The 24,367-nt window shown below is 44.8% G+C and overlaps 1 protein-coding gene across 1 annotated transcript in view; it reads left to right on the plus strand.

Annotated features, from left to right (window-relative positions):
• Positions 1-24,367, plus strand: part of itga11a (integrin, alpha 11a) — a 138,557-nt gene that overhangs the window by 108,010 nt on the left and 6,180 nt on the right. Inside the window, exons 20-28 of the mRNA XM_068018134.1 lie at positions 487-628; positions 2,389-2,487; positions 5,568-5,644; positions 9,595-9,684; positions 10,776-10,866; positions 14,342-14,455; positions 17,033-17,137; positions 19,144-19,257; positions 21,868-21,963. Of these exons, the coding sequence (XP_067874235.1) occupies positions 487-628; positions 2,389-2,487; positions 5,568-5,644; positions 9,595-9,684; positions 10,776-10,866; positions 14,342-14,455; positions 17,033-17,137; positions 19,144-19,257; positions 21,868-21,963 (928 nt within the window). The remainder of the gene's footprint in view (positions 1-486; positions 629-2,388; positions 2,488-5,567; positions 5,645-9,594; positions 9,685-10,775; positions 10,867-14,341; positions 14,456-17,032; positions 17,138-19,143; positions 19,258-21,867; positions 21,964-24,367) is intronic.

A 24,367-nucleotide genomic window follows, 5' to 3' on the forward strand; every position in this document is an offset into this window, starting at 1 on the left:
TGATGTCGGAATGTATGCATGCGCACAGCATGGGTCACTGTTTAATGTTGAGGAGTGGGAACTCTGACGGATGTCAGTCCCTCTCGAGAAAACGGACACTGAGGGTAACTCTACAACCGCTAGCATCACGGTGCTGCAATCAGCTAATAGGGATTGAACCACGGAGAGTAACAGGCAGTGCATTCAGCCAGTGAACCATGGCAACAACTATATAAGATTTTACCATGGTGTTGCTGTTATCTTTAAATTGTGGGGGAAACTGGTGAAACCGCGCTGAGGCCTTGGGTGATATTTGTAGAGAAATCAGCAGAGAGTGAGGCTTTGTTATAATCTGGAGTTCTGAAAGTTGTCGGCACAGGTCACACATTGGCCAGAGTTGGTGGAAATGTATTATAGTGTGAAACAATTCTCCTGAGAGTTGTTAAGGATAACATAAAACATTGGTGATGTGATCTGGTGCCCAAACAAACTTGCATGTCTTTTCAGCCAATTTCCCTTCACTGTTGAAAACACAAGAAAGAGAATCTTGGTGGATGCCTGGCTGGAGAATAAGCGGGAGAACGCATACAGCACCATCCTCAATGTCACCTTCTCGAGGAACCTGCAATTCGCAACTCTTGTGCAGAAGGTAAGCAGTCATTCAAGTCTGCCCCCCCAAACCTGGCCCCTCCCCAGTCAGGCTCTGATACTGCAGGAGACCCCCCCCCCCACCACCCTCCTCACCACCTGGAACAGTCCACTGCCCCAGCCACTCAGTAAAGCTCACTTACCCACACAATGCACCATGTTGACTTTTTTTAAAAATCATTTTTTGTGGAATATGGGCACCGCTGGCTATTTATTGCCCTTGAACTGAGTTGCTTGCTAGACCATTTCAGAGTCAACCACATTGCTGTGGGTTTGGAGTTACATGTAGGCCAGACCAGGTAAGGACAGCAGATTTCCTTCCCTAAAGGACATTAGTGAACCAGATGGGTTTTTACAACAATTGACAATGGTTTCATGGCCATCATTAGACTAGCTTTTAATTCCAGATTTATTAGTTGAATTCAAACTTCACCTTCTGCTGTGGTGGGATTCGAACCCATGTCCCCAGAGCATTAGCCTGGACTCTGGATTACTAGTATAGTGACATTGTCACTATGCTACCACCTCTGTAATGTTTGTTAGTCTGTTGCAATTAAAGAACAGTTGCCATTAAAGAATAAATCAGTGCTTAAAAACCTGGGAACAAATTCATGTGATGTATTTCTGAGTAAAGTCAGCTTGACCTTGAAGGAATGGATTGTTTTCTAACCAAGGGGGATACTGTTGGGGAGCTGTCGTAATGCACAAATATATTTCACTCTCCCCTTTGGTCTTCAGTACAATTTTTGTTTTAAACTCTCCCACTTGACAGGGGAGCCCCTCAATTTAAATCCTTTTCACACTCTGCATGGAGACTAGCATCTTATGTTAAAAAGTCACTGAAAGGAGTCACTGTACTGACAACAGCCACTGAACGTGTCAGCGAGCACCGACACTGGGTCAACACAACATCCTGCTCATTGCTAAACGTTAACCCAAAGTGATCAGTTCCCCAGCCACGCACCACCCCTCCCCCCAACTCGGTCTCCTGCCGTGACCCCTCACCCCACCCTCGCCATCTTCACCGGCAAGAACATTCTCCTTTAAATAAACTAATTTTATAAAGATTATAATTAGGCTGAATAAAGAGAACTTAACTACATACAGTGAATCCTAATTAATAAAATGCCCCTGTCAAATGTTGAGTAAGTTCAAATTGTGCCTTGCGGATTGGGCTCTGACAGGTTTTATAAGGGTAGATGATACTTGGCGGGGGAGGTTGACAGTTGCACTGTTTGAGGCAGCTGTTGTATAACCCATTAGCTGTGACATACAATGGTTGCAGTGGATTGACACACCCGACAGAAGGACCAGAGTGTTGTGGCCAAGACTCAGTCATGGACTGACTTCAGGTCTTAAAGGTTGGAGTCATAGAATTACATAGAATCTATAGCATAGAATAGGGCCATTCGGTCCATCTCATCTATGCCAGTGCTTATGCTCCACGTGAGTCTCCTCCCATCCTATTTCATCTCACCCTTTCAGCTTATCATATTAGAGTCAGACACTAAGCCACCAAGGAAAAGTGAACTGAAGTTAATGATGGCACTGCCCCTGTGTTACAAATGAAGCTTTTCACTCATTTTTCTGGAGAGTCAATAACATCAGGCTAAGACATGAATTCATTTGCTGTTACTAAGCTTTCTTCCCTCCATCCTGCAGTCCTACTGTTGCTCCAATCCAGTGATACCTCATCCAAGTGGTCACTCTTCACCTGCGAGCCAAGCACATTGATCGCTAACTGAGCCTCTCTTGTTACAGGATGATACCGATGTGAAAATTGATTGCAACATTATGGAAAAATGGCACAACAGCAAGGTGTGCACAGTCGCTTACCCAGTGTTCAGGACCCAGTCCAAGGTAAGAAATGTTTATTTCAAAAAGTGGGCAATAAATATGTCATAATCCTGACCTGGATTCTCAGAATATGGGCTCCTGGGCTTTATAAACAAAGGCACGGAATACAGAAGCAAAGCAATACCAATAAAACCTATGCAAGCCATTGGGACAGGCTGCAATTAATGTATGGTGTCCAGTTTTCGGGCTGCTTATTTTAGGAAGTATGTCAAAGCCATGGAAAGAGTGGTTGACTCTTAACTGGCCTAGCAAGCCACTCAGCTGTATCAAACTGCCTGCAGTGGTTCATGAAAGAGGTTCACCACCACCTTCTCAAGGCAACTAGGGATGGGCAGTAAACACCAGCCTTACCAGTGATGCCCACATCCCAGGAATTAATTTTAAAAATGGTTTGCTAAGATGATACCTAGAATAAGGGGATTTACTTCTGAGGAGAAACTGGGTTTCTATTCATTAGAATAAAAAAAATTGACAGAAGATTGAATAGATTTAAAACGATGACAGGTTTTGATAAGGTAAATTGGGGAAAATGATTTCCACTGGTTGATGACTGGAGAGCATCAATTTAAAATCATCGCTATTTGAGTAAAAAGAGAGGTTTGGAGTATTAAATTTTACACAGACATGGACAATCAGACAAATAGTGCTAAAAGCTTCCCCGTGTGCTGTGAAATTCTGATTCTATGACTCAAAGCATTCCCTCCTCCATCACCATCCCTCTGATCCCCCCCCCCCACCAATCTGCCCGTCCACCTGTGATGCCGTTTTGGGTGAATGAGGTGGAATTAAGCCACAGGGAACTGGGAAACCTCAGGTTCAATTGCTGCTGTCTGTTGAATGAACTGATGAGAACGAAGGCAACAGTTGGAGACAGTATTGATAGTCTCAGCCATTCCTGGGTTTTTAAGGTGAAGTAGTCAGTCAGTGTTCCATCCCCTGATTGCCTGTTTAGTGATCCCTGCCAAAATGTTCATAGTTTAGGGGCAGATGGTATAAACGTAGGAACAATGACAGACAGGAAAAGGTCGTCTGGTCGATCCACACACTGTGATGCCTTGTGTATCACAATATATACACTCCACACCCCAACTAGAAATCATGTGATCTCCTGCGAGAGGCGATAAACCATATAAAAACTCTCACCAATTTGGGGGGAAAAATCTTGGAAGTTCCTCTCTGACCTCCCAAGTTGAGTGAAACCAGTCCAGGAGACGGCTCTGGGCCTGATTAATGTTATACAGTAACTACCTCTTCTACTAGTGATTTCTGACCCAGTCGGGAACAGGTCCAGCTCTCACTTGAAGGAATTTAGTGAATTGGCTTCCATCATATGAGCCAGCAGCCTGTTCCAGAAGTGCACAGTGGCGCAGTGGTTAGCACCGCAGCCTCACAGCTCCAGCGACCCGGGTTCAATTCTGGGTACTGCCTGTGTGGAGTTTGCAAGTTCTCCCTGTGTTTGCGTGGGTTTCCTCCGGGTGCTCTGGTTTCCTCCCACATGCCAAAAAAACTTGCAGCTTGATAGGTAAATTGGCCAATATAAATTGCCCCTAGTATAGGTAGGTGGTAGGGAAATATAGGGACAGGTGGGAATGTGGTAGGAATAGGGAATTAGTGTAGGATTAGTATAAATGGGTGGTTGATGGTCGGCACAGACTCGGTGGGCCGAAGGGCCTGTTTCAGTGCTGTATAACTAAACTAACATATAACCAGGTATTCATCTTTGATATTCTCACAGTGAAATTTATTACCCACGTTTACTCCCTGGGCTCACACATATGAATGCCCACTTGAATGAGCTGCAACATGTAGAATGCTCTGTGAAACTATTACACAGATATAGCACCATAGACATCCCAACAGGGCTTCACAGGTGGATCAGAGGGATCTTCGGGAAAGAATGGTCGAAGAGGTAAGTTTTAAGGAGACTTTTAAAGGTGTGAGAGCTGTGGCAAGGCAGAGAGACTTAGGGCGCGTTCCAGAGTGTGAAGCCATGATGGCTGAATATTCTACGACTGACAGTGGAGCAGAGCGTGGTGAGGAGTAGGGATTCCGGTACAAAGTAGACCAGAGTCGGAAGAGCAGGGATAAAAAGCAGAGGCATAGGGATGAAGAAAGTGGCAGGGATAGAGCAGGACAAGGCCTTGGAGGGGTTTGTAGACAGGAACGAGGATTTTGTATTTGGTGAAGCTGAATTGTAGGGAGTCTTGGGAGAGGAGCAAGGACTGGGCAGAGGGTGAGGAGCACTTGTGTGAACAGGAAGCAGGTAGCAGAGATCTAATGGCATTAGAGTTTACTTAGATTGGAGTTTGGGGGGAAAGGGTGGAAGTGAAGTGTTTTGGAAAGTTTGATTCTGGAGGTGACAAAGGCACGAATGAGGAACAGAGACTGAGGTGAAAATCATGCACTGAATAAGTAGTAAGGGTCAATATCTTCAGGAAAGAAAGGAACACAATTGGAAAGGAAAAGACAGATGTAAGTTGATTTAACAGTGGTTGTATATGTAACGTCAATCTCCATGAGATGATTGGGGACCTGCACACATATGAAGTTACCAGAATTTTCCATTAATATTGGTTTGGGCCTACTCAGGAATGACAAAGTCAGCTGCATGAACAAATCCCTGTCATTTTTTTTTTCTGGATTTAATTTCAAATGATCAGCAGCTAAGAATGTAACTGCGTGGCAATGGGAATTGTAATGAGTGCCAGAGTGCAGTCAAATCAGCTGTGGAAACCATAGCTACATCAGGCTGTAGTGACTCTTACACAGAATAGGCTTCAGCTGTGCTGCTCTCATGGACTGTTTCTGGTATTTAAAGTTAATGATTCAACCCAATCTTTCCGAAAACTAAACAAAAAAAGTTACTTTTGGAAACTGTGGTGATGTATTACCCAGTGAAAAGAATGTGGAGAGGTTGGGCAGCTGAGTCTTCCCTGTGTTGTTTCTGCTCGTGCCAGATTAACATGCCAATGTTCTTTCTTTGTCCGTTATGGGACAGTGGCAGAGCTGGTTCTGCATTAATCACTGCTGCTGGCTGGCTCTGTATTTTTGGCAAGACACTGATATGTTTCTGATCTCCTTAGGTGGCTTTTCGACTGGAGTTTGAGTTCAGCCGCTTCATGTTCCTGGACAATGTGGATATAAGCCTGACTGCCAGCAGGTGATGCACCCCCCAAAAAATAGATCCCAGTTTAAAGCTAATAATAATGTTTTGAAGAAAGCCTTAGCTTTCTATAAATGCTATAAATTCTATAAATGAAACCCTTTTTGCTGTCCAATATTATACACACCTCAGGAACAATTGAACATCTGTATCTAGTATTCTCTGGCCTGTGTATGTCATTGACAGGCCTGGTCCACACACAGTGAAAGTGGGAAACATTTGGCAGTGGTACTTCACATCAACAGCCCACTTCCTCTTTGCCTGTGGCCTTTGGCAGACTGCTCCATCCATGTCTCCATTCATTGCCTGTCTGTTTATTCTATTCATTCACAGGATGTGGGCGTCACTGGCAAGGGCAGCATTTATTGCCCACCTCTAATTGATCTTGAGAAGGTGGTGGTGAGCCGCCTTCTTAAACTCCTGCAGTCCATGGGGTGAAGGTGTTCCCACAGTGCTATTATAGAGTCATAGAGTCATAGAGTCGTACAGCATAGAAACAAGCCCTTCGGCCCACCACGTCCATGCCGACCATAATGCCTATCTATACTGATCCCACCTGCCTGCATTAATTCCATATCCCTCTATGCCTTGCTCATTCAAGTACCTGTCCAGATGCCTCTTAAATATCGCTACTGTTCCTGCCTACCACCTCCTCAGGCAGCTCATTCCAGCTACCCACTATTCTTTGTGTGAAAAATTTACCCCTTTGATCCCCTTTAAACCTCTTCCCTCTCACCTTAAATCTATGCCCTCTAGTTTTACTCACCCCTACCATGGGAAACAGACTCTGGCTATCTACCCTATCTATGCCTCTCATAATTTTATGTACCTCTATGATATCCCCTCTCAGCCTCCTTCGCTCCCGGGAAAACAGACCCAGCCTATCCAATCTCTCTATAACTCAAGCCCTCCAAACCAGGCAACATCCTTGTGAATCTTTTCTGCACCCTCTCTAGCTTAATCACATCTTTCCTGTAGTGCGGCGACCAGAACTGCACACAGTACTCCAAATGCGGCCTAACCAACGTTATGTATAAGTTTAACATGATGTCCCAACTCTTATACTCAATGCCTCGGCCGATGAAGGCAAGCATGCCATACGCCTTCTTCACCACCCTGTCTACCTGTGTTGCCACTTTCAGGGAACTATGTACTTGCACCCCAAGGTCTCTCTGCTCAACAATACTCCCCAGGGCCCTGCCATTCACTGTACATGTCCTGCCCTGGTTTAACTTCCCAAAATGCATCACTTCACACTTGTCTGCGTTAAATTCCATTTGCCGCTCCCTTGCCCACTTTCCCAGTTGATCTATATCCTGTTGTAACCTTAGACAACCTTCTTCACTGTCCACTATACCACCAATTTTGGTGTCATCTGCAAAATTACTAATCATGCCCCTTACATTCACATCCAAGTCATTAATATATATGTCAAACAACAGAGGGCCCAGCACCGATCCCTGCGGCACACCACTGGTCACCGGCCTCCAATCTGAAAAACAACCCTCCACTACCACCCTCTGCCTCCTATCACCAAGCCAATTTTGTATCCAATTTGCTAGCTCACCCTGGATCCCATGTGTTCGAACTTTCTGGACCAGCCTACCATGCAGGACCTTATCAAAGGCCTTGCTAAAGTCCATGTAGACAACGTCCATCGCCCTGCCCTCATCAATCCTCTTGGTAACCTCCTCGAAAAACTCAATCAAATTCGTGAGACATGATTTCCCACGCACAAAGCCATGCTGACTATCCCTAATCAGACCATGCCTTTCCAGATGCATATAAATCCTGTCTCTCAGAATCCCTTCCAATAATTTTCCCACCACTGATGTAAGGCTCACTGGCCTGTAGTTCCCTGGCTTATCCTTGCTGCCCTTCTGAAATAAAGGCACAACATTAGCTATCCTCCAGTCTTCCGGTACCTCACCCGTGGCTAACGATGATAAAATCTCTGCCAGGGCCCCAGCAATCTCCTCCTTTGCTTCCCATAGCACCCTCGGATTCACCTGGTCAAGCCCTGGGGATTTATCCACCTTAATGCGCTTCAAAACCTCCAACACCTCCTCCATTGTAATGTTGATATGCTCCAGGATATCAGTGTTCCCTCCCTTGAACTCACTAACTTCCATGACCTTCTCCACAGTAAATACGGACGAGAAATATTCATTTAAGACCTCGCCCATTTCCCGTGGCTCCACACATAGATTGCCACACTGATCCTTAAGGGGACCTACTCTCTCCCTGGCTACCCTTTTACTCTTAATATACTTATTGAATCTTTTAGGATTTTCCTTTATCTTATCTGCCAGGGAAATCTCATGGCCCTTTTTGCCCTCCTAATTTCCTTCTTAAGTGTAGTCCTACATCCCCTGCACTCCTCGAGGGACTCGCTCGATCCCAGCTGCCAATACCTGACATATGCCACCTTCTTTGTCCTGACCAGACCCTCAATATCCCTCATCAATCAAGGGAGGGAGGGAACCATTATTAGGGAGGGAGTTCCAGGATTTTGACCCAGCGATGATGAAGGAACAATGATATGTTTCCAAGTCGGGATGGTGCGTGGCTTGGCGGAGAACTTGCAGGTGGTGGTGTTTTCATGTGCCTGCTGCCCTTGTCCTACTAGGTGTTAGAGATCGGGGGTTTGGAAGGTGCTTCCAAAGAAGCCTTGACAAGTTGCTGCAGTGTATCTTGTAGATGGTGTACAAGAGAATTAATGTTTAAGGTGGTGAATGGGGTCCCAATCAAGTGGACTGCTTTGTCCTGGATGGAGTCAAGTTTCTTGAGTGTTGTTGGAGCTGCACTCATCCAGGAAAGTGGAGAGTATTTCACCACAATCTTGTCTGCTGTGACCTAGTGGATACTCTTGCCTCTGAGTTGGAAAGTTGTGGATTCAATTCTCACCCAGAGACTGGAACACATAATCCAGGCTGACACTCCCAGTGTTGTATTGAGGGAGTGCTGCACTGTTGGAGGTGCTGCTTTCCAGATGAGACATTAAACTGAGGCCCCGTCTGCTCTCTCAGGTAGATGTAAAAGATCCCAATGCACAATTTCAAAGAAGAGCAGGTGAGTTCTACTTGTTGTCCTGGCCAATATTTAGTCCCTCAATCAACATCACTGACACAGATTATCTGGTCATTATCACATTGCTGTGTTTGGGAGCTTGCTGTGCACAAATTGGCTTCAGCGTTTCTTACATTACAACAGTGACTACACTTCAAAAAGTATTTCATTGTCTGTAAAGTGCTCTGGGGTGTCCTGAGGTCATGAAAGTCTCCTTAGAAATGCAAGTCATTTTTTTCCATAAATCTGGGTTCAACATTGCTCTGCTGTGAAACAAAGAATGATATTAGGAGGCAGAGTTATCTCAGATTCCAGATAGCAAATATAAAGGGTCCGCGATGAAGTGCCAGGCTTCGATTTGGCACAGTGCCACTGCCTCTATAGTGACATGGTTGAAATTGGACCCACTGTCTGGAGAATTGTAGGCACAGACCTGTGACCTGGTGCAACATCTTGCAGCATTGTCAAGAGTGGCACTTAACCAAGGCATTGGTTGTGACTAAGGCCTCAACAGGGCAATAGTAACGGGAGCCTGGTAAAGAAAAGACAGGATGACACTGAGGGCTGGAGCAGCTTGTCAGCACAGTGTTCGAAAGGGAAGGTCCTCACTCCAAAAACCAACAACTCACTCCTTTACCCCATCCAAAAAATGCCCACACACCCATCCCACATCGCTAGCCATCCTGCAAGAGAAAAAATGAGAGCCATAGTTAAGGTCTGAATTTGTTAACATCAATGATAAGGCCAGAGGGTTGTAAAATTCCCAGTACAAAGAGAAGGTGCTGTACCTTGAACTTGCTTCGAGTTTCATTGCAACAGAAATGAAGCAGGTTGTCCGCAGTTATCTAACACATAATAAACATATTTATTTCATTCAGCGACAGTGAAGAAGCAGAAGAAACTCTTCATGACAACAGTTATCGTCTGTACGTTCCTGTGCAATATGAAGCAGATATCCTCCTGACAAGGTACAGGGCAGGTCTCCTTTTCTTCATTCCGAATACTCTAATAGGACAGGTCAACTTAGTATAACAGATCATGCTCAATATGCTACTTTAGCTAAAACCGGTCTCCTGGGCCCTAGGCTCTAGCATTCGCTCTCTAAACCTCTCCACCTCTCCCCTTACCTTTCCTCCTTTAAAACCATCCTATAAACCCACTTCTTTGATTAACCTTTTAGCCATCCCTCCTAATATCTCCTTCTTTGGCATGACATTCGTTTTTGCCCAATTACATTTCTGTGAATGAACTTGGGACTTTTTTCTATGTTAATTGCACTGCTTTAAATGCAGATGGTTGTGTTATTGTTCTAAACTAAGGCAAATCTATATATTTTTAAACCTTACAATTATGTACAATATCTGTAAACAAAAATTTACTTCCTGTTGTGGCAATTTAATGTCAACTTTTTCCTTTGTAAATTCACATGTCCACATTTTTAATGGGAACTGCCTATGTAAACGTGTCACAGTGTAATTACACCCTCCTGCCAGTGACGTTGCTGTGACATTTCTCAGCAGAGAAACTCCTGTGCTCCAACCAACTCACTTCTCTGCTTGCAGTATGCTCTGCTATTTAACACTAAATAATAATATAAAATCAATATACTAAATAAAAATTATATTAAAGCAAATTACTTCAACAACTGTGCGACCTCATGTTATGTGGTGGGTGGGGAACATTTGGTCCAGCGGTGTTTCACTCTGGATGGTTCACGCTGAAGTTCATTGAAAAGCAGAGTTCAGCTCGATTCGGATTTCCTATTTTAGTGGAAACTCCACATTACAGGATATTTAAAAAGAAAATCAACTGCAAGAAACAAGCTAACCAGAGCCTGTTTCTGACGGTGGATCCAATGAACTGGATGTGTTTGATAGAAAGGGTGGGTCCAGTAAGTTGGATGTGAAATTGGGTGTGAAACTTTCTGTGATTCACAGGCATTTCGGCAGACTTCAGATTATCTTGATTTTCACACTTGCTGTGCGCGGTGTGCAATTCTTCCTCTATTTTGAGAAGAGTTTCAGCTGGCACATTTGATGATTTGACTTTGTTGTGACAGGGATTCCAGTCCCAAACGTTATGAGTTGAAATCAGTGGATGAGCTGGAGGCAAACGGAGATTTTGATCCTCCATTTAACTTCACTTTTAAGGTAAGGCCCTTTCTGTTTATCTTTACTTTCTGCCTGAGAGTTTTTCTCTGCACTTGCCTCCCTTGCTATCCTGAAGGTGCTGACTCTTGCTGGAGTACAGTTTCACTGGTGCAGGATGTTCATGCCAGTGATAGACAACCAACTATTTGACTGTGGAGAGCATCACATTCATGTCAGATCTTGTAACAACCTGATGTCCATACGCATGCAAATTCCAGCAGGAATCATTGGATAGTATTCAGGAGAATCATCAGCCTGTGCCAAGGAAACTGAAGCCAATTAACAGCCCAAATTGGGAATTGTATCTGAGACCTTCCTGATTTGGTTCAGTTCAGTTCCACTCTGAATGGTCCATACGCCAATAAAGCCACCCTGGGACTTATTTCCAGACTTTTACAGGCAAACAGTTTCCAAGAAGAGTTATCAATAGGAAGAGATTGCGACTGTGGGTATGGTAGCATAGTGGTTACATTACTGGATTAGTAATTCAGAGGCCTACTCTAATAATCCAGTAGAATGTGAGTTCAAATCCCACCATGGGTAGTTTGTTAATTTGAATTAAGTTACAAAAAAAAACTGGCAATAAACAGATGGTCTCAGTAAAAGTGATCACAAAGCTGCCAGATTGCTGTAAAAACTCAGCTGGTTCACTGATGCCCTTTAGGGAGGAAATCCTGATGTCCTTACCTGGCCTGGTCTATACGGGACTCCACACCAACATGGTTGACTCTTACCTGCCCCCTGAAGGTGTTCCATAAGTTGAAGGTCCCAGCAAAAAATTAATTAGGGGTAGTGAGATGGTCTTAACACCATGAGAATGTGGGAGGAGGAAGAGTGTGTTGGATGAGGTGTTTGCAGCTATGAAGGATCAAGGTAGCAGAGATCATTGTGAGCACTGGTCATTATCAGAGAGACTGGAGACAACAAGGCAAATTTACCACGTCCCCTTGGTACTACTGGGGAGTTGTACTTTAAGGCAGTTCAGGTTAGAGGTAAAGATACAGGCACCACAGTAGTGCCAATTCAGTGGCCTGTGCTCTTTTCAAGTGTGGTCCCCTGGGTCACGGGATTGGTGAATTTATCCTTAGCGATTACCTTAATAATCATCTCTACTAAACTGTCTTTGGGAGCCTCGTGTGCAAGAAGTGGACCGGTTACAAAAGGTTAGACCTGCACTGGGGAGTAGATTGCAATCTGCACAGCTCTGAGTCTATAAGGCTTGGTCACTGCACTGTCAAAAGTTTCTATGGGCCGAGGGAACAACCTGTGCCCAGAGGCTCCCAGTAAAACTCACCATAATAGGAACAGGAGTAGGCCATTCAGCCCCTCAAGCCTGTTCCGCCATTCAATGAGATCATGCCCCCGATCAGTGACCTAACACCGTATACCCGCCTTTGACTGACAAAAGTTTATCAATCCTGCTTTAAAACTAACAACTGATCTAGAATCAATTGCCGTTTGTGGAAGAGAGTTCCAAACTTCTACCGTCCTTTGCATAAAGTGTTTCGTAATTTCACTCCTGAAAGGTCTGGCTCTAGTTTTTAGTCTATGCCCCCTAGTCCTAGACTCCTCAGCTAGTGGAAATAGTTTCTCTCTATCTACCATAATATCTTGAAAACTTCAATCAAATCACCTCTTAATCTTCTAAATTCCAGGGAATAAAACCTTAGTTTGTGTAATTTCTCCTCATAATTTAACCCTTGGAGTCCAGGTATCATTCTGGTAAATCTACACTGCACTCCCTCCAAGGCCAATTTATCCTTCCTAAGGTGTGGTGGCCAGAACTGTTCACAGTAACTCCAGGTGTGGTCTAACCAGGGTTTTGTCTAGCTGAAGCATGACTTCTACCCCCTTGTACTCTAATTGTCCAGATATAAAGGCCAGCATTCCATTAGCCTTTTATATTATTTTCTGTACCTGTTCATGACATTTTAATGATCTGTGTACCTGGACCCCCCCAAATCTCTTTGGACCTCCACTGGTTCGAGCTTTATCAGAAAACCTGCACACACCTGCTGGATCAGCATAATATTTATTTATTTCTTTAGAAATACAGCACTGAAACAGGCCCTTCAGCCCACCAAGTCTGTGCCGACCAACAGCCACCCATTTATACTAATCCTACAGTAATCCCATATTCCCTACCACCTACCTACACTAGGGGCAATTTACAATGGCCAATTTACCTATCAATCTGCAAGTCTTTGGCTGTGTGTTCCTGTGTGTTAATCCTGGCACAGTATCCTCAGCAACCTGTATGGAAACACAGACAACGTATGCTGAGGAACCTGTATGGAACTTCCAACAAAGTGTCTCCATGCAGGAATTCTGGCAGCATATCCTGAAAAGCCCAAATGGAATTTCCACAGTATATCCCAAGGAACCTGCATGGAAATTCTGGCAAAGTGCTGACTGGTGCTTTGATGGAAACTTAAAAGGGGACCACAGGGATCAGAATGGATTCTGGAGCCAAAAGGTTCCAACTTGTATTAACATACCTTTCAGATCAGTTTTCATATTTCATCTGAAGCTTTTAAAATCAAATTGTATTTCTTAATAATTGTGATCAAAGATTTCTTGATAGATTAAGTAACAATGCAGGGTGCAACTGGAGGCAATTGAAACATGAATGGTATTTAATGAATTTAAACCATGTGCTGTCTCTAAACTCAAAGAGCTGCAGATATTGTACTGGGATAACCTGGGTCTAGTACAGATTTACTATTAAATTTCTTCTGCAACCCTAGTTCAACAAATAGTTTCTAACTCTGCACTTATTGAAGTTCTGAACACAAGGGCTTCCTCACTGGCTTAATTAAATAGAGAAAGAACTTGCATTTGTATAGCGCCTTTCACAACCTCAGGCCATCCCAAAATGTTTTACAGCCAATGAAGTACTTTTAACGAGTAGTCGCTATTCTAATGTAGGAAATGCAGCAGCCAAATTGTGCACAGCAAGATCCCACCAAGAAAACAAATGAGTCATTAATCTGTTTTTAGTCTCTGCTCTTCAAAAAAGCACCATAGGATTCATTATACCTGCTGGTAAAAAGCAATACCACCAGCAGTTCAGTCCTACATTGAAGTGGCAACCGGGAGCACAGGCTAGAGTGGGACCCAAACCCAGAAATGGTCTGACTCCAAGGCACAAGTGTTACCAACTGAGCCAATCTGGAACATACTCACAAAATGTTGTCATACTGGATTATGCAGACCAGGGTAGCCCAGGTTCAATCCTCATGTTGTACTGGGATAGCTGCTGTCAGGCTTGGTGCCACTGAAGGAGATAGAATTGGTGCCAGTACCCCAGACTAGGAAGGCGAAGATGGGTTCAAGTGTCAACAAGATGTGTTTTTGAAAACAGAAGGGTTTTCAGAATAGCGAGAAGGTGGGTTCAGCTATAAAAAATGGATGGGCCTATTGGCCACTTCCTGTTCCTAATAGTTCTCATGTTTTTATCTTGGTTTAATTGCAGCTTCAGAATCTGGGGCAATTCACTGTTGGTCACCTGCTGGTCAAAGTGACCATTCCAACAATGACCAAAGGTAACAACCTCCTCCTGGTCCTGACCAACAACTCCACCAGTCCGGTGAGTACAGAGAGCTGAGGTGCTGAGCGCAAAGGGATTCCTGAGACTGACAGGCCATCAATGAGACAGGTCCCAATGGTGACACTCTCTCTACAAGAGGAGTCCCGCTAGTGACATTCCACCTGTGGGAATGGTCCTGATGATAACGCTGCCTTTCAATGTTTAACATTCGATGGCTGGAATTTTTTGCCCCCCCCCCCCCACAACGAGCAGAAGCAGGGGAGGGTGCGTAAAACTGAGTGGGAGCCGGGGGTGGTGGGCATTGCGGGGCCCCCTGCAATTTTATGTGTGGCGGCAGCGGTGAGAAATGGCCCACCTGCTCCAGGCCAATCAAGGCCCTGAAGTGACCAATTAACTGCCACTTAAGGGCCTCGTCCCGCCACCGCTGGTATTTTACCCTTGGCAGCCCGGACGGCAAAGGCCCTAAGAACCCCGCTTGGTAAAACCAGGCGGCCTTCTTGCGGGCTTGAGGGGAGGGGTGGCCCTACTGATCGGGCATCCTGTGCCACACGGAGGGTCGCCCCCCCGAAGCCCCAACCACCCCCAACTCACAACACTCCCCTTCCTCCACTAACCGACACCACCGCTTGCCTCGCCAAGGCCCGGCTGATTGTCCCTGGCAAGGCCCCAAAAACTTACCTGAGTTGCAGGGCCATTCTTCCTCTTGCCTCCGATGGCTGGGTGTAGTCCCAGTGGCCAGTGGCGCTGCTGGGACTGACAGCTGCTGGCCCGCTGATTGGCCAGCAACTCCATTAGGCGGGACTTCCTGCCTCAAGGAGATGGAAATCCCGCCCAAGACCAATTAAGGGCCTGGGGAGCGAAAACCCTCGACCTGGCTCCCCAGGCCTGGCGGAGGCGGGCTCACCACCAACTTTTCGGCCAGTGGGCGGGGCTTCCCGCCCAAAGTAAAAATCTGGCTTATTGGAGCCTTCCTGATGATAACACTCTATAAGAGGGGTGTATAGCCTTTCGGTTGGGAGATTTGCTCCATGAGAATGGTCCTGATAGTGACCTAGTATTTACAGCACAGAAACAGGCCATTCAGCCCGATAGGTCCATACTGGTGACGCTTTCTGTTAATGAGGCTGGTGCTAATGGTTAAATTCCCTTTATGTGAGAGAGGTCCTGATACTGACATTCTCTTCTATGAATGATATTCTGATGGTCTAATCCTCCCTTGATGTGATAACGGTTTTACATTTTATCTGCAAATGTCCTGCATAAAATTCTTATGTGCTGATAATGTTAAAACTTTATGAAGTGTTTTTCTATATTTCTTACCAATTCTACTCCTTCTTTCCTGAATGGATTGATTCAGTGTGGTAGACTTCCTCTGGGAATCTCCTCACAAGCAATTATTTGAACCTTGGCAGTGAGTGTCAGCAGGCTTTTTTTTTATTTTTTCGCTTCCGGGGATGTGGGTGTCGCTGGCCAGGCCAGCATTTATTGTCCATCCCTAATTGCCCTTGAGAAGGTGGTGGTGAGCTGCCTTCTTGAGCCGCTGCAGTCCATGTGGGGTAGGTACACCCACAGTGCTGTTAGGAAGGGAGTTCCAGAATTTTGACCCAGCGACAGTGAAGGAACAGCGATACAGTTCCAAGTCAGGATGGTGTGTGGCTTAGAGGTGAACTTGCAGGTGGTGTGTTCCCATGCATTTGCTGCCCTTGTCCTTCTAGGTGGTAGAGGTCAAGGGTTTGGAAGGTGCTGCCTGAGTAGCCTTGGTGTGTTGCAGTTCAAACCTTGGGACATCACAGTCTCCCAACCCTGTTTTCGGCTGACATCGCCACAGAGTCACGGATCCGTGACCAGGAGGAGGAACTTTGGTGACAATCCGCTCCCTAAACTGTTTTTGCAAACTGTTTACTGCAAAAACTGGAAAGTGCAATGTGTCCTACCTTTTCACCTCTGTGCCCTGTGTTCAAAACTTGCCCAGAACAGTGAGTTGGAATAGATGTGTGTGAACCAGGTTGGGACGCTCTCAACCCAGTTGACAATGGGCAATAGCACAAAACTACCCAGGACCTTTCTGGGTATTTCCTATGAGAAGAACTTGAGCACGCTTCAGTTTCCGACAACAGTTCAGATTCAAAAAGACTGTCTATAACCTTGGCATTCCATTTATATAAGTTACAGCACAGAAACAGTCCATTCGGCCCATCTAATCTCTGCTGGTCTTTATACTCCACACAAGTCTCCTCCCATCTTACTTCTTCTAACCCTATCATCATATCCTCCTATTCCTATCTCTCTTGTGTACTTATCTAACTTTCCCTTAAATGCGTCAATTCTATTTGCCTCAGCCATCTGCAGCCCATTCTCTCGAATTCTCTTCCTGATTTCTTCCACCTTATTGCTTCTCCTCCTGCTTTTAAAACACCTTCTCGGATCCTCAAATATGCTTCAGTCTTCTCTTCTAAATCTCTCACCGTACCATTCGACGGTCAGTCTCTCTGACATGAATGGCTTTGCCATGTCACTCACAGTGAAGGTGCCAAATAATTTCTTGTTATTACTGGTGATTACGATGTTTTGGCACTCACATTGCTTTATGTTGTTGCTATATCCAATGCATTGCAGAAAGATGGGATCCAGTGCAGTTTGACTAATTATACGGAAATTCAGCAGTGGCACCATCCCACAGGACAGGTTTACACAGAAGATCTGAGGCACTACGAGAAGCTGGTACGAGGCTTTTGTTGTTTCATGAATCAGAACTTTAATGTGAATAAGAAGCTGTTTGAAGTCAGATGCTTTGATCTCAGCCAGGGACTTTCATCTATTTATAAAGAGGAACATTCTGCAAACAATTTCTTTTCTAATCCTTCTATCGTTTATTTCCCTTGCTTAGTTTTTTTTCCCCCACACTCTATCATTGTTTCCATCTTCTCTCCCAGAGGCACTGACTCTAACTCGGAATCCCGTCCTCCAGCAATCCCCCAAAGGCCTGTTACTCGTCCGTGCACCCAGACAGTGAGTGTCAACTCACCATTACAACCTCACGCCCACACACTCCGCCTTCCAACAGAGATCAGGAGTAGGTGTGCTGACCAATATCCCACCCACGGGTGCTGAGGCCAGTTGATGCGCCCCCTATTGAAGCCTTCAATGAGAACAACTAATTATTTATAGATATGTAGCTGGAATACAGCAAAAGAATAGAGCACAGGACCTGAAATTCCTTGTAGGATATTCTGTCTGATAACTCTCCTGTGAAGTGTCTTGGGAATATTACATTATTGGTGCTATACAAGTACAATGTGTTGTTGTTGTAGTGCAGGAATGCTTAATGCGTTCATCTGAAATTCCTTTCTCCACCTCTTTGACAGAGGCAATAACCCTGTTAAAATATTATCCCACAGGATAATTCCAACAGCAAAAGAATTTTCAGGAAAAGGAATTTAAAGACCAGCATGTGCATCCCTTCTTGATTTATCAGCCCCACCTTCTCACCATATCCTTCGAACATTTGTCCCACCAGAAACACATTTAAATGCATCTTGAATCTGCTAATACCAGCTGTTCCGATGACATTCATCGGGAACTTACTGAACTAATTTATTACCCTTTAGTGTAAATGTGCCATCGGCTGCCCTTTGACCTCCTGATTTGCTAATGTATATTCACTGATTATAGAGGCCCTTCGCTCCGGTGAGTAATCCAAACAAGATATCTCATTTTAAAACTGGGACAAAAACCTTTAGTTGCAACCAACTGTCTGCACGTGACCATGCAATGCCCAATATAAACCACTCCCCATAATTCTGCAGCGTGGAGGGGCAAGTAATCATTCGAGAGTAGGCAGTTAAATTATTTTGCTGATATCCTCTAATAAAACTCCACTAATCACATTGCTACAATTAACCTTAACTGTTACGTCTCAATACCCCAGACGACTGAGAGGAAAACTCAACTGCAGTTCCTGCTCCTGTTTGTCGTAGAGTTAAAGAACCAGAAAGGAGATGAGGATTTTTTTGTTTTACGCAGTGAGTTCTGATGATCTGGAATGCACTGCCTGAAAGGGCAGTGGAAGCAGATTCAATAGTAATTTTCAATAGGGAATTGGATATATAATTGAATAGAAAAAAATGCAGGGTAAAGAGCAGAGGAGTGGGACTAATTGGGTAGCTCTTCCAAACAGCTGGAACAGGTGGGGTGGACTGAATGGCCTCCATCTGTGCTGTAAGAATCTAAAACTCTATCATTCTTTGGAAAGAGTGTGTGTGTGTTTGTGGCATTGAGTTAATAATGGCGGTGATGCCTTCCATTGCTGGATATCTGCCTTGACAGATGCAGGATGCCTGGTTGGGCACATTAACTAATGGTAATCTATGGAACTGTGCCTGGACATGAGTCAGTGACCTTCAGCAGAAGAAAGGAACAAAAATGGAGGGGAAAAGAAGCCAAAAACAGAAACCTGGGATGAGACAAGATCCTCCGCCAAAAAAAAAATGCCTTTTCTCTTTCTCTCCTTGTAATTTTTTTTATGATGAACTCATGCCATAATCGTAAACAGTATCCAGAAGTCTGTAATCAGTTAGAGCAATCTCAATTTCCTGTTAATAAGTGATCTTCAAAGTTTGGGTCTGAAAGCTACTTATTGTCTCTCCACCTCCAGTCTCTAGTGATGCATTTCCTATATTCTGCGTGAGCTTGGCCAGTTTTAACCTTGAATACTTATTATCTGACAGGATGCTGGCAACGCAAAGTGTACACTCCTGATCTGTGACGTGAAGAATCTTAAAACCAATGAAGAATACACCATACACATCTCTGGAAGCCTCCTGACTGATTCACTGATGGCAGTAAGTGGATAAACTTTACTGTAACAAATGAAATAAACTTTTAAGTCTCTACATAGCCCAAGTCCATCCAAGATTTGAATGCTCCATCTAAATCAGTGGAGACCCTTCAACCATCCTTCTCATGCTCTTGGGTTAGAAACATCTTGTTTTGTAATAGGCGATAGCCAGTGCCCCCCACTCCCACCACAGCCCCTCAACCCTCTCTTGCGTCAGCTCTGACTCAGTGCTGAAGCACTGTTGCTTCTGATTCTGAAGGTTATAGATTAAAGTCCCACCTAAGAGATGTGAACATAAATTACAGGCTCACGGTCCTAGTGTAGTACCGAGGGAGTGCCGCACTGGCGGAGGTGCCATCTTTTGGATGAGACATGAAATCGAGACCCCATTTGCTCTCTTAGACGAAAGTAAAAGATCTCACAGCACTATTTGAAAAAGGAGCAGGGGAGTTCTCCTGGACCAATATTTATTCCCCAACTGACATCTCTGAAAAAACAGATTATCAGGTTATTATCATGTTGCTGTTTGTGGGAGCTTGCTGTGCACAAATTGGCAGCTGTGTTTCCCACATTACAGCAATGACTACAATTCAGAAGTAAAGCAAATTGGCTGTAAAGGTCTTTGGGATGTCCTGAGATTGTGAAAAAATTTTAATCTTTCCTTTATGCCCACCTCAATGAGCGGGCAGGGCCTCCATTTAACATTTCATCCCAAAGGTAGCACCTCAGACACTGCAGCACTCCTTCAGTACTGCCAACTTGGATTGTGCGCTCATGTTTCTGGAGCCGGACTTGCACTCACAACCTTCTGACCAGAGGCAGGAGTGTTAACAACTGAGTCACAGCTGACACTATGTAGAACTGAACCTTCACCTTCATTTCTAAATTTCAAAGCATAAAATCATTGGGGTTTCAAATAAAATCTTTAGACAATCCAATTTCAGGATAATTTCAGAGGGGCTAACAATGTCTGGGTTTAATTTACAATTCCAAATTCCTTCAGCGTTGCTTCATCCCAAATGAGACAGAAAAACATGCATTTTCTTTGAGAAGCAAGTATCGTGATTGCTCTGTAAGAGAAACAGGCTTCATAACAAGAGCACAATCCTGAAATCATCATTAAAATGATAGGGAAACAGTTTACGTTCAGTTTACATCTGCAACATTGAGGCTGAAATCAATGGAATTTATCAAATGAATTCAATATGAGCTTTCTTTCCTTCCTCGAGACGAGTCTGTGGAACAATAACTTTTCACGGGATAAATGTCAAATATTATGTTAGGAGGCCATCTGGACTTGTTGGCTTGTAAACTAGTAAATCCTTTAAATACACATGGTGAGTTATTTAAAGGGTAACACCATTAAAAACACACATTGACCGAGTCTTCCTTGTGACCTTCTGTCGTCCTCAGTATGAAAGTCAAGCAATCTTTTTTTTTTCACCTCAGTTCTCTTCCCTTTAATTTCAAGAGAAAATTGGATAAATACTTGAAGGGAAAAAGCATGTTCCTGGTTTATGGGGAAAGAGCAGGGGAGTGAACTAATTGGATAACTCTTTCAAAGAAATGGCACAGGCCCTGTTGGGCCCAATGGGCTTGTTCTGTGCTGTAAAATTCACTTTGCATTCCCCTCTGAAGGTGCTGACACTTTCTGTGACAGGGTTCCATAAGGTTTTGGTGTATAAGTCTTGGGATGTGGGTGTCATTGGCAAGGCCAGCATTTGTTGCCCATCTCCAGTTTCCTCTATAAAGGTGATGGAGGAGTTCCTGCCTGCAGTTTGATACAACTGAGCAGCTTGCTAGGCCACTTCAGAGGGTAGTTAAGAGTCAACCACATTGGTGGAGAACTGGAGTGACATATAAACCAGGCCAGACTAAGAACAGCAGGTTACTACCCTTAAAGAACATTAGTCAATCAGTTGGATTTTACAACAATTGACAACTCCATGGTCACTTTTACTGATTTTTTTTAAGCTGAATTCAAATTCTTAAATTACCATGACAAGATTCAATCTCATTGGATTATTAGTTGTAACCACTGTACTCCTAATGACAGCAGCCTTCTGTTACATAAACCGTGTGACCATTTGTGAGCCCAGCAATGAGTTGTTGGGAACAGGGGAAGGGTATCACAGGCGAACCTTGTCTTGCCCTCACCTGATCAATGCACACAAGTACTTTTCTGCAGCAGTCACTGGGCAGTGATTGGAAGTCAGAACTCTGGTGGGCTTTTAACCCTTCACCTTCCAGAGGCACTGGGACCAAATGCAGAATCCCTACTGCCACCTCAGCTGTCAGGTGGCCAGCTGGGAGAGCAGGAGGGAGAGGAAAGGGAGGGAAAGGGTCGAGGGAATGGGGAGGGTGGAGGGCCGGGGGGAGGGAAGGATAAGGGGGTGGGAAGGAGGATGGGAAGATGAAGGCAAAAGGAGAAGGGGTAGGGGAAGGGCGGAGAGGAGAGGGATGGATGGATGGAAGGGAGAGGAGTGTCGGAGATGAGGAGATGGGGAAGGGGATGGGGAAGGTCAGAAGGGAGGAAAGGTGAGGAGGAGTGAAATGAAAATCAGCCCCATTATCTTTTCTATGTTGAATGTTTTCCATGTGGTGTCTTTTGCAGCTCAAGTTTAGGGCACTGCTACTCGTAACCACGGCGACACTTGATATTCAGGAGCCCAGTGCCATGTTTATAAAAAAGGAGGCAAGGAGCCGGCACGTGAGTGAATCAGCGTTCGCTGTACGCAGACACACGGAAACGAGTAGTGCGTCCCTGGTCTGGGCCTAGACTCTGGGTGTGGAGCTGACCGAACATTAGGCAACAGGAGGGGAGGGAATGGTCCAAGGCTCATCTCATGGCACAGAGTAGAGTTGCCAACCCTCCAGGAATGTCCTGGAGTCTCCAGTAATTGAAGCTTAATCATCAGGGCAACCCAGGAGAAACATCAGAGGGGCAATTAAAAAATATTGTTGTTTTTCTTTCAACACTTTATTAGTTATAAAAATGCTATTTGACTGACAGTTAAGAACCGTTCAATCCAGTAACAAAGGTTCTGTTTGCTTTCCAATTGGCCTGGGAAGGTGAGGAAGGACGTGCTGGATGATCAATGATGGGAGCATTGGGGGGGCAATTGGAGGGAGGCAGTCATGTGATGAAACGTCCAGGAATACATCTAACCAGAGTTGGCAACCCTACTACAGGGGCCTGGATTCAGCTCAGTGACCTGGATAAATACTTGAAAGAAAAGAATTTGCAGGGATTTGGGGAAAGAGCAGGGGAGTGGGACTACTTGGAAAGCTGGACCAAAGAAATAACACAGGCATGATGGGCAGAATGGCCTCCTTCTGTGCTGCCTCATTCTACACTACAGAGGCCTGGGTGCAGGTTAATGACCTGGCCCCTCAGGTGAGGAATGATGATTGTCCAACTCAAAGAATGATGAGGAGATAAAAGGAAGTGAAATCTTTAATTTTTAAAAAATAAAGTTGATTGCAACCTGCAAAGAGATGCATGTATTTTGCCCAATGTTGCCTAGTGCTGAGCTCCACAGAGCAGCAGGTCCCAAATGCAATCCCTGTTAGTGCAGACTCAGCAGATCTCTGGGCAAAGAACAATATTCACTTGCCTCCAGCGTCAGACTCCTCTGCCTGTGCTGGCCAACTGCTGATTCTTACATCCTCCAACCTCACTGTGAAAGGGCAGTGAGAGTTTCATGGTACAGGAAAAGGAGTAGTGGTCAGCCGGGAGAGTGGCACTGAGGCTAAAGTGAGCAGCTCAGTGGGAATGGGGGTATCATGAGGATCGGGCATGAGATGCACAATGGTCAGGTGTGGAGAAGTCACTGGATGGGGAAGGAGATTGAACCGACAGATGGGTTTGACCGTAAGTTATATCTTAGGGCAGCTGGCAATTTGTGATGCCTGTGTGCAAGATATTACTTCTGGAAGCACAATTACTCGATCAACAAATGTCCAATCCACCATCCACCCCCTGCACATTGCATCAAGTCAGAATATGATAAAATGATAACCTCATCTGATGACCTGCCCTTTCTCTCTCAGCTGTATCTTTACCATGTCATTCCCACTCCTGTAATAATAAATCTTATTCTGCTTTTTAATATCCTGCTTTTAGACTACACAATTACCTTTTCGCAACTTGTGTTTAGACAACCTCAAGTAAGGAAATTAAGTTTTAATAATACATAAGACTCCCAAAGTAATGATATTGCCCCTCCCCCCAGTTTCCAGTATTATTGGGAGTGGCCATCGCCATCTCCATTTCATTCATGCAGTTTCAGGTGGTGTGGTGCTGACCTCTAGTGGAAAGTGGATATCTCTGCATCACCTCACATCTATCAATTGACCTAATTTCTACAGTGCCTTTCACAATCTCAGGACATCACAAAGCGCTTTGCAACCAATAAAGTACTTTTTTTATTTTTGAAGTGTAGTCACTGATGTAACATAGGAAACACGGCAGCCAATTTGTGCACAGCAAGCTCCCACAAACGGCACTGTGATCAGAGAGTGATACAGCACTGAAACAGGCTCTTCAGCCCACCGAGTCTCTGCCGACCATCAACCACCCATTTATACTAATCCTACATTAATCCCATATTCCCTACCACATCCCCACCTTCCCTCAATTCTCCTACCACCTACCTACACTAGGGGAAATTTACAATGGCCAATTTACCTATTAACCTGCAAGTCTTTGGCTGTGGGAGGAAACCAGAGCACCCGGCGGAAACCCACGCGGTCACAGAGAGAACTTGCAAACTCCGCACAGGCAGCACCCAGAACCGAATTTGGGTCACTGGAGCTGTGAGGCTGCGGTGCTAACCACCATGCCACCCCAATCATGGTCAGCTAATCTGTTCGGTCATTTGGATTTCACCGTTGCAGGATATCAAGCCCCCCCACCATGAGAGTTTTTTGAAATTCCACTGATCATGTCTCAGTTTGACGTCTTGTCTGAAGGATGTTATGACAGACAATGTAGCATTCCCCTAGTGCTGAGGAACATTGGAACATTAGGAACAGACTTCGAGCCTGCTCCACCATTCCATTATAGCACAGCTGATCTGCACCTCAAGTCCATTTTCCCACCTTTGTCCCGT

This window comes from Heterodontus francisci, chromosome 38 (genome assembly GCF_036365525.1).
Source record: "Heterodontus francisci isolate sHetFra1 chromosome 38, sHetFra1.hap1, whole genome shotgun sequence".
Lineage (NCBI taxonomy): Eukaryota > Metazoa > Chordata > Chondrichthyes > Heterodontiformes > Heterodontidae > Heterodontus > Heterodontus francisci.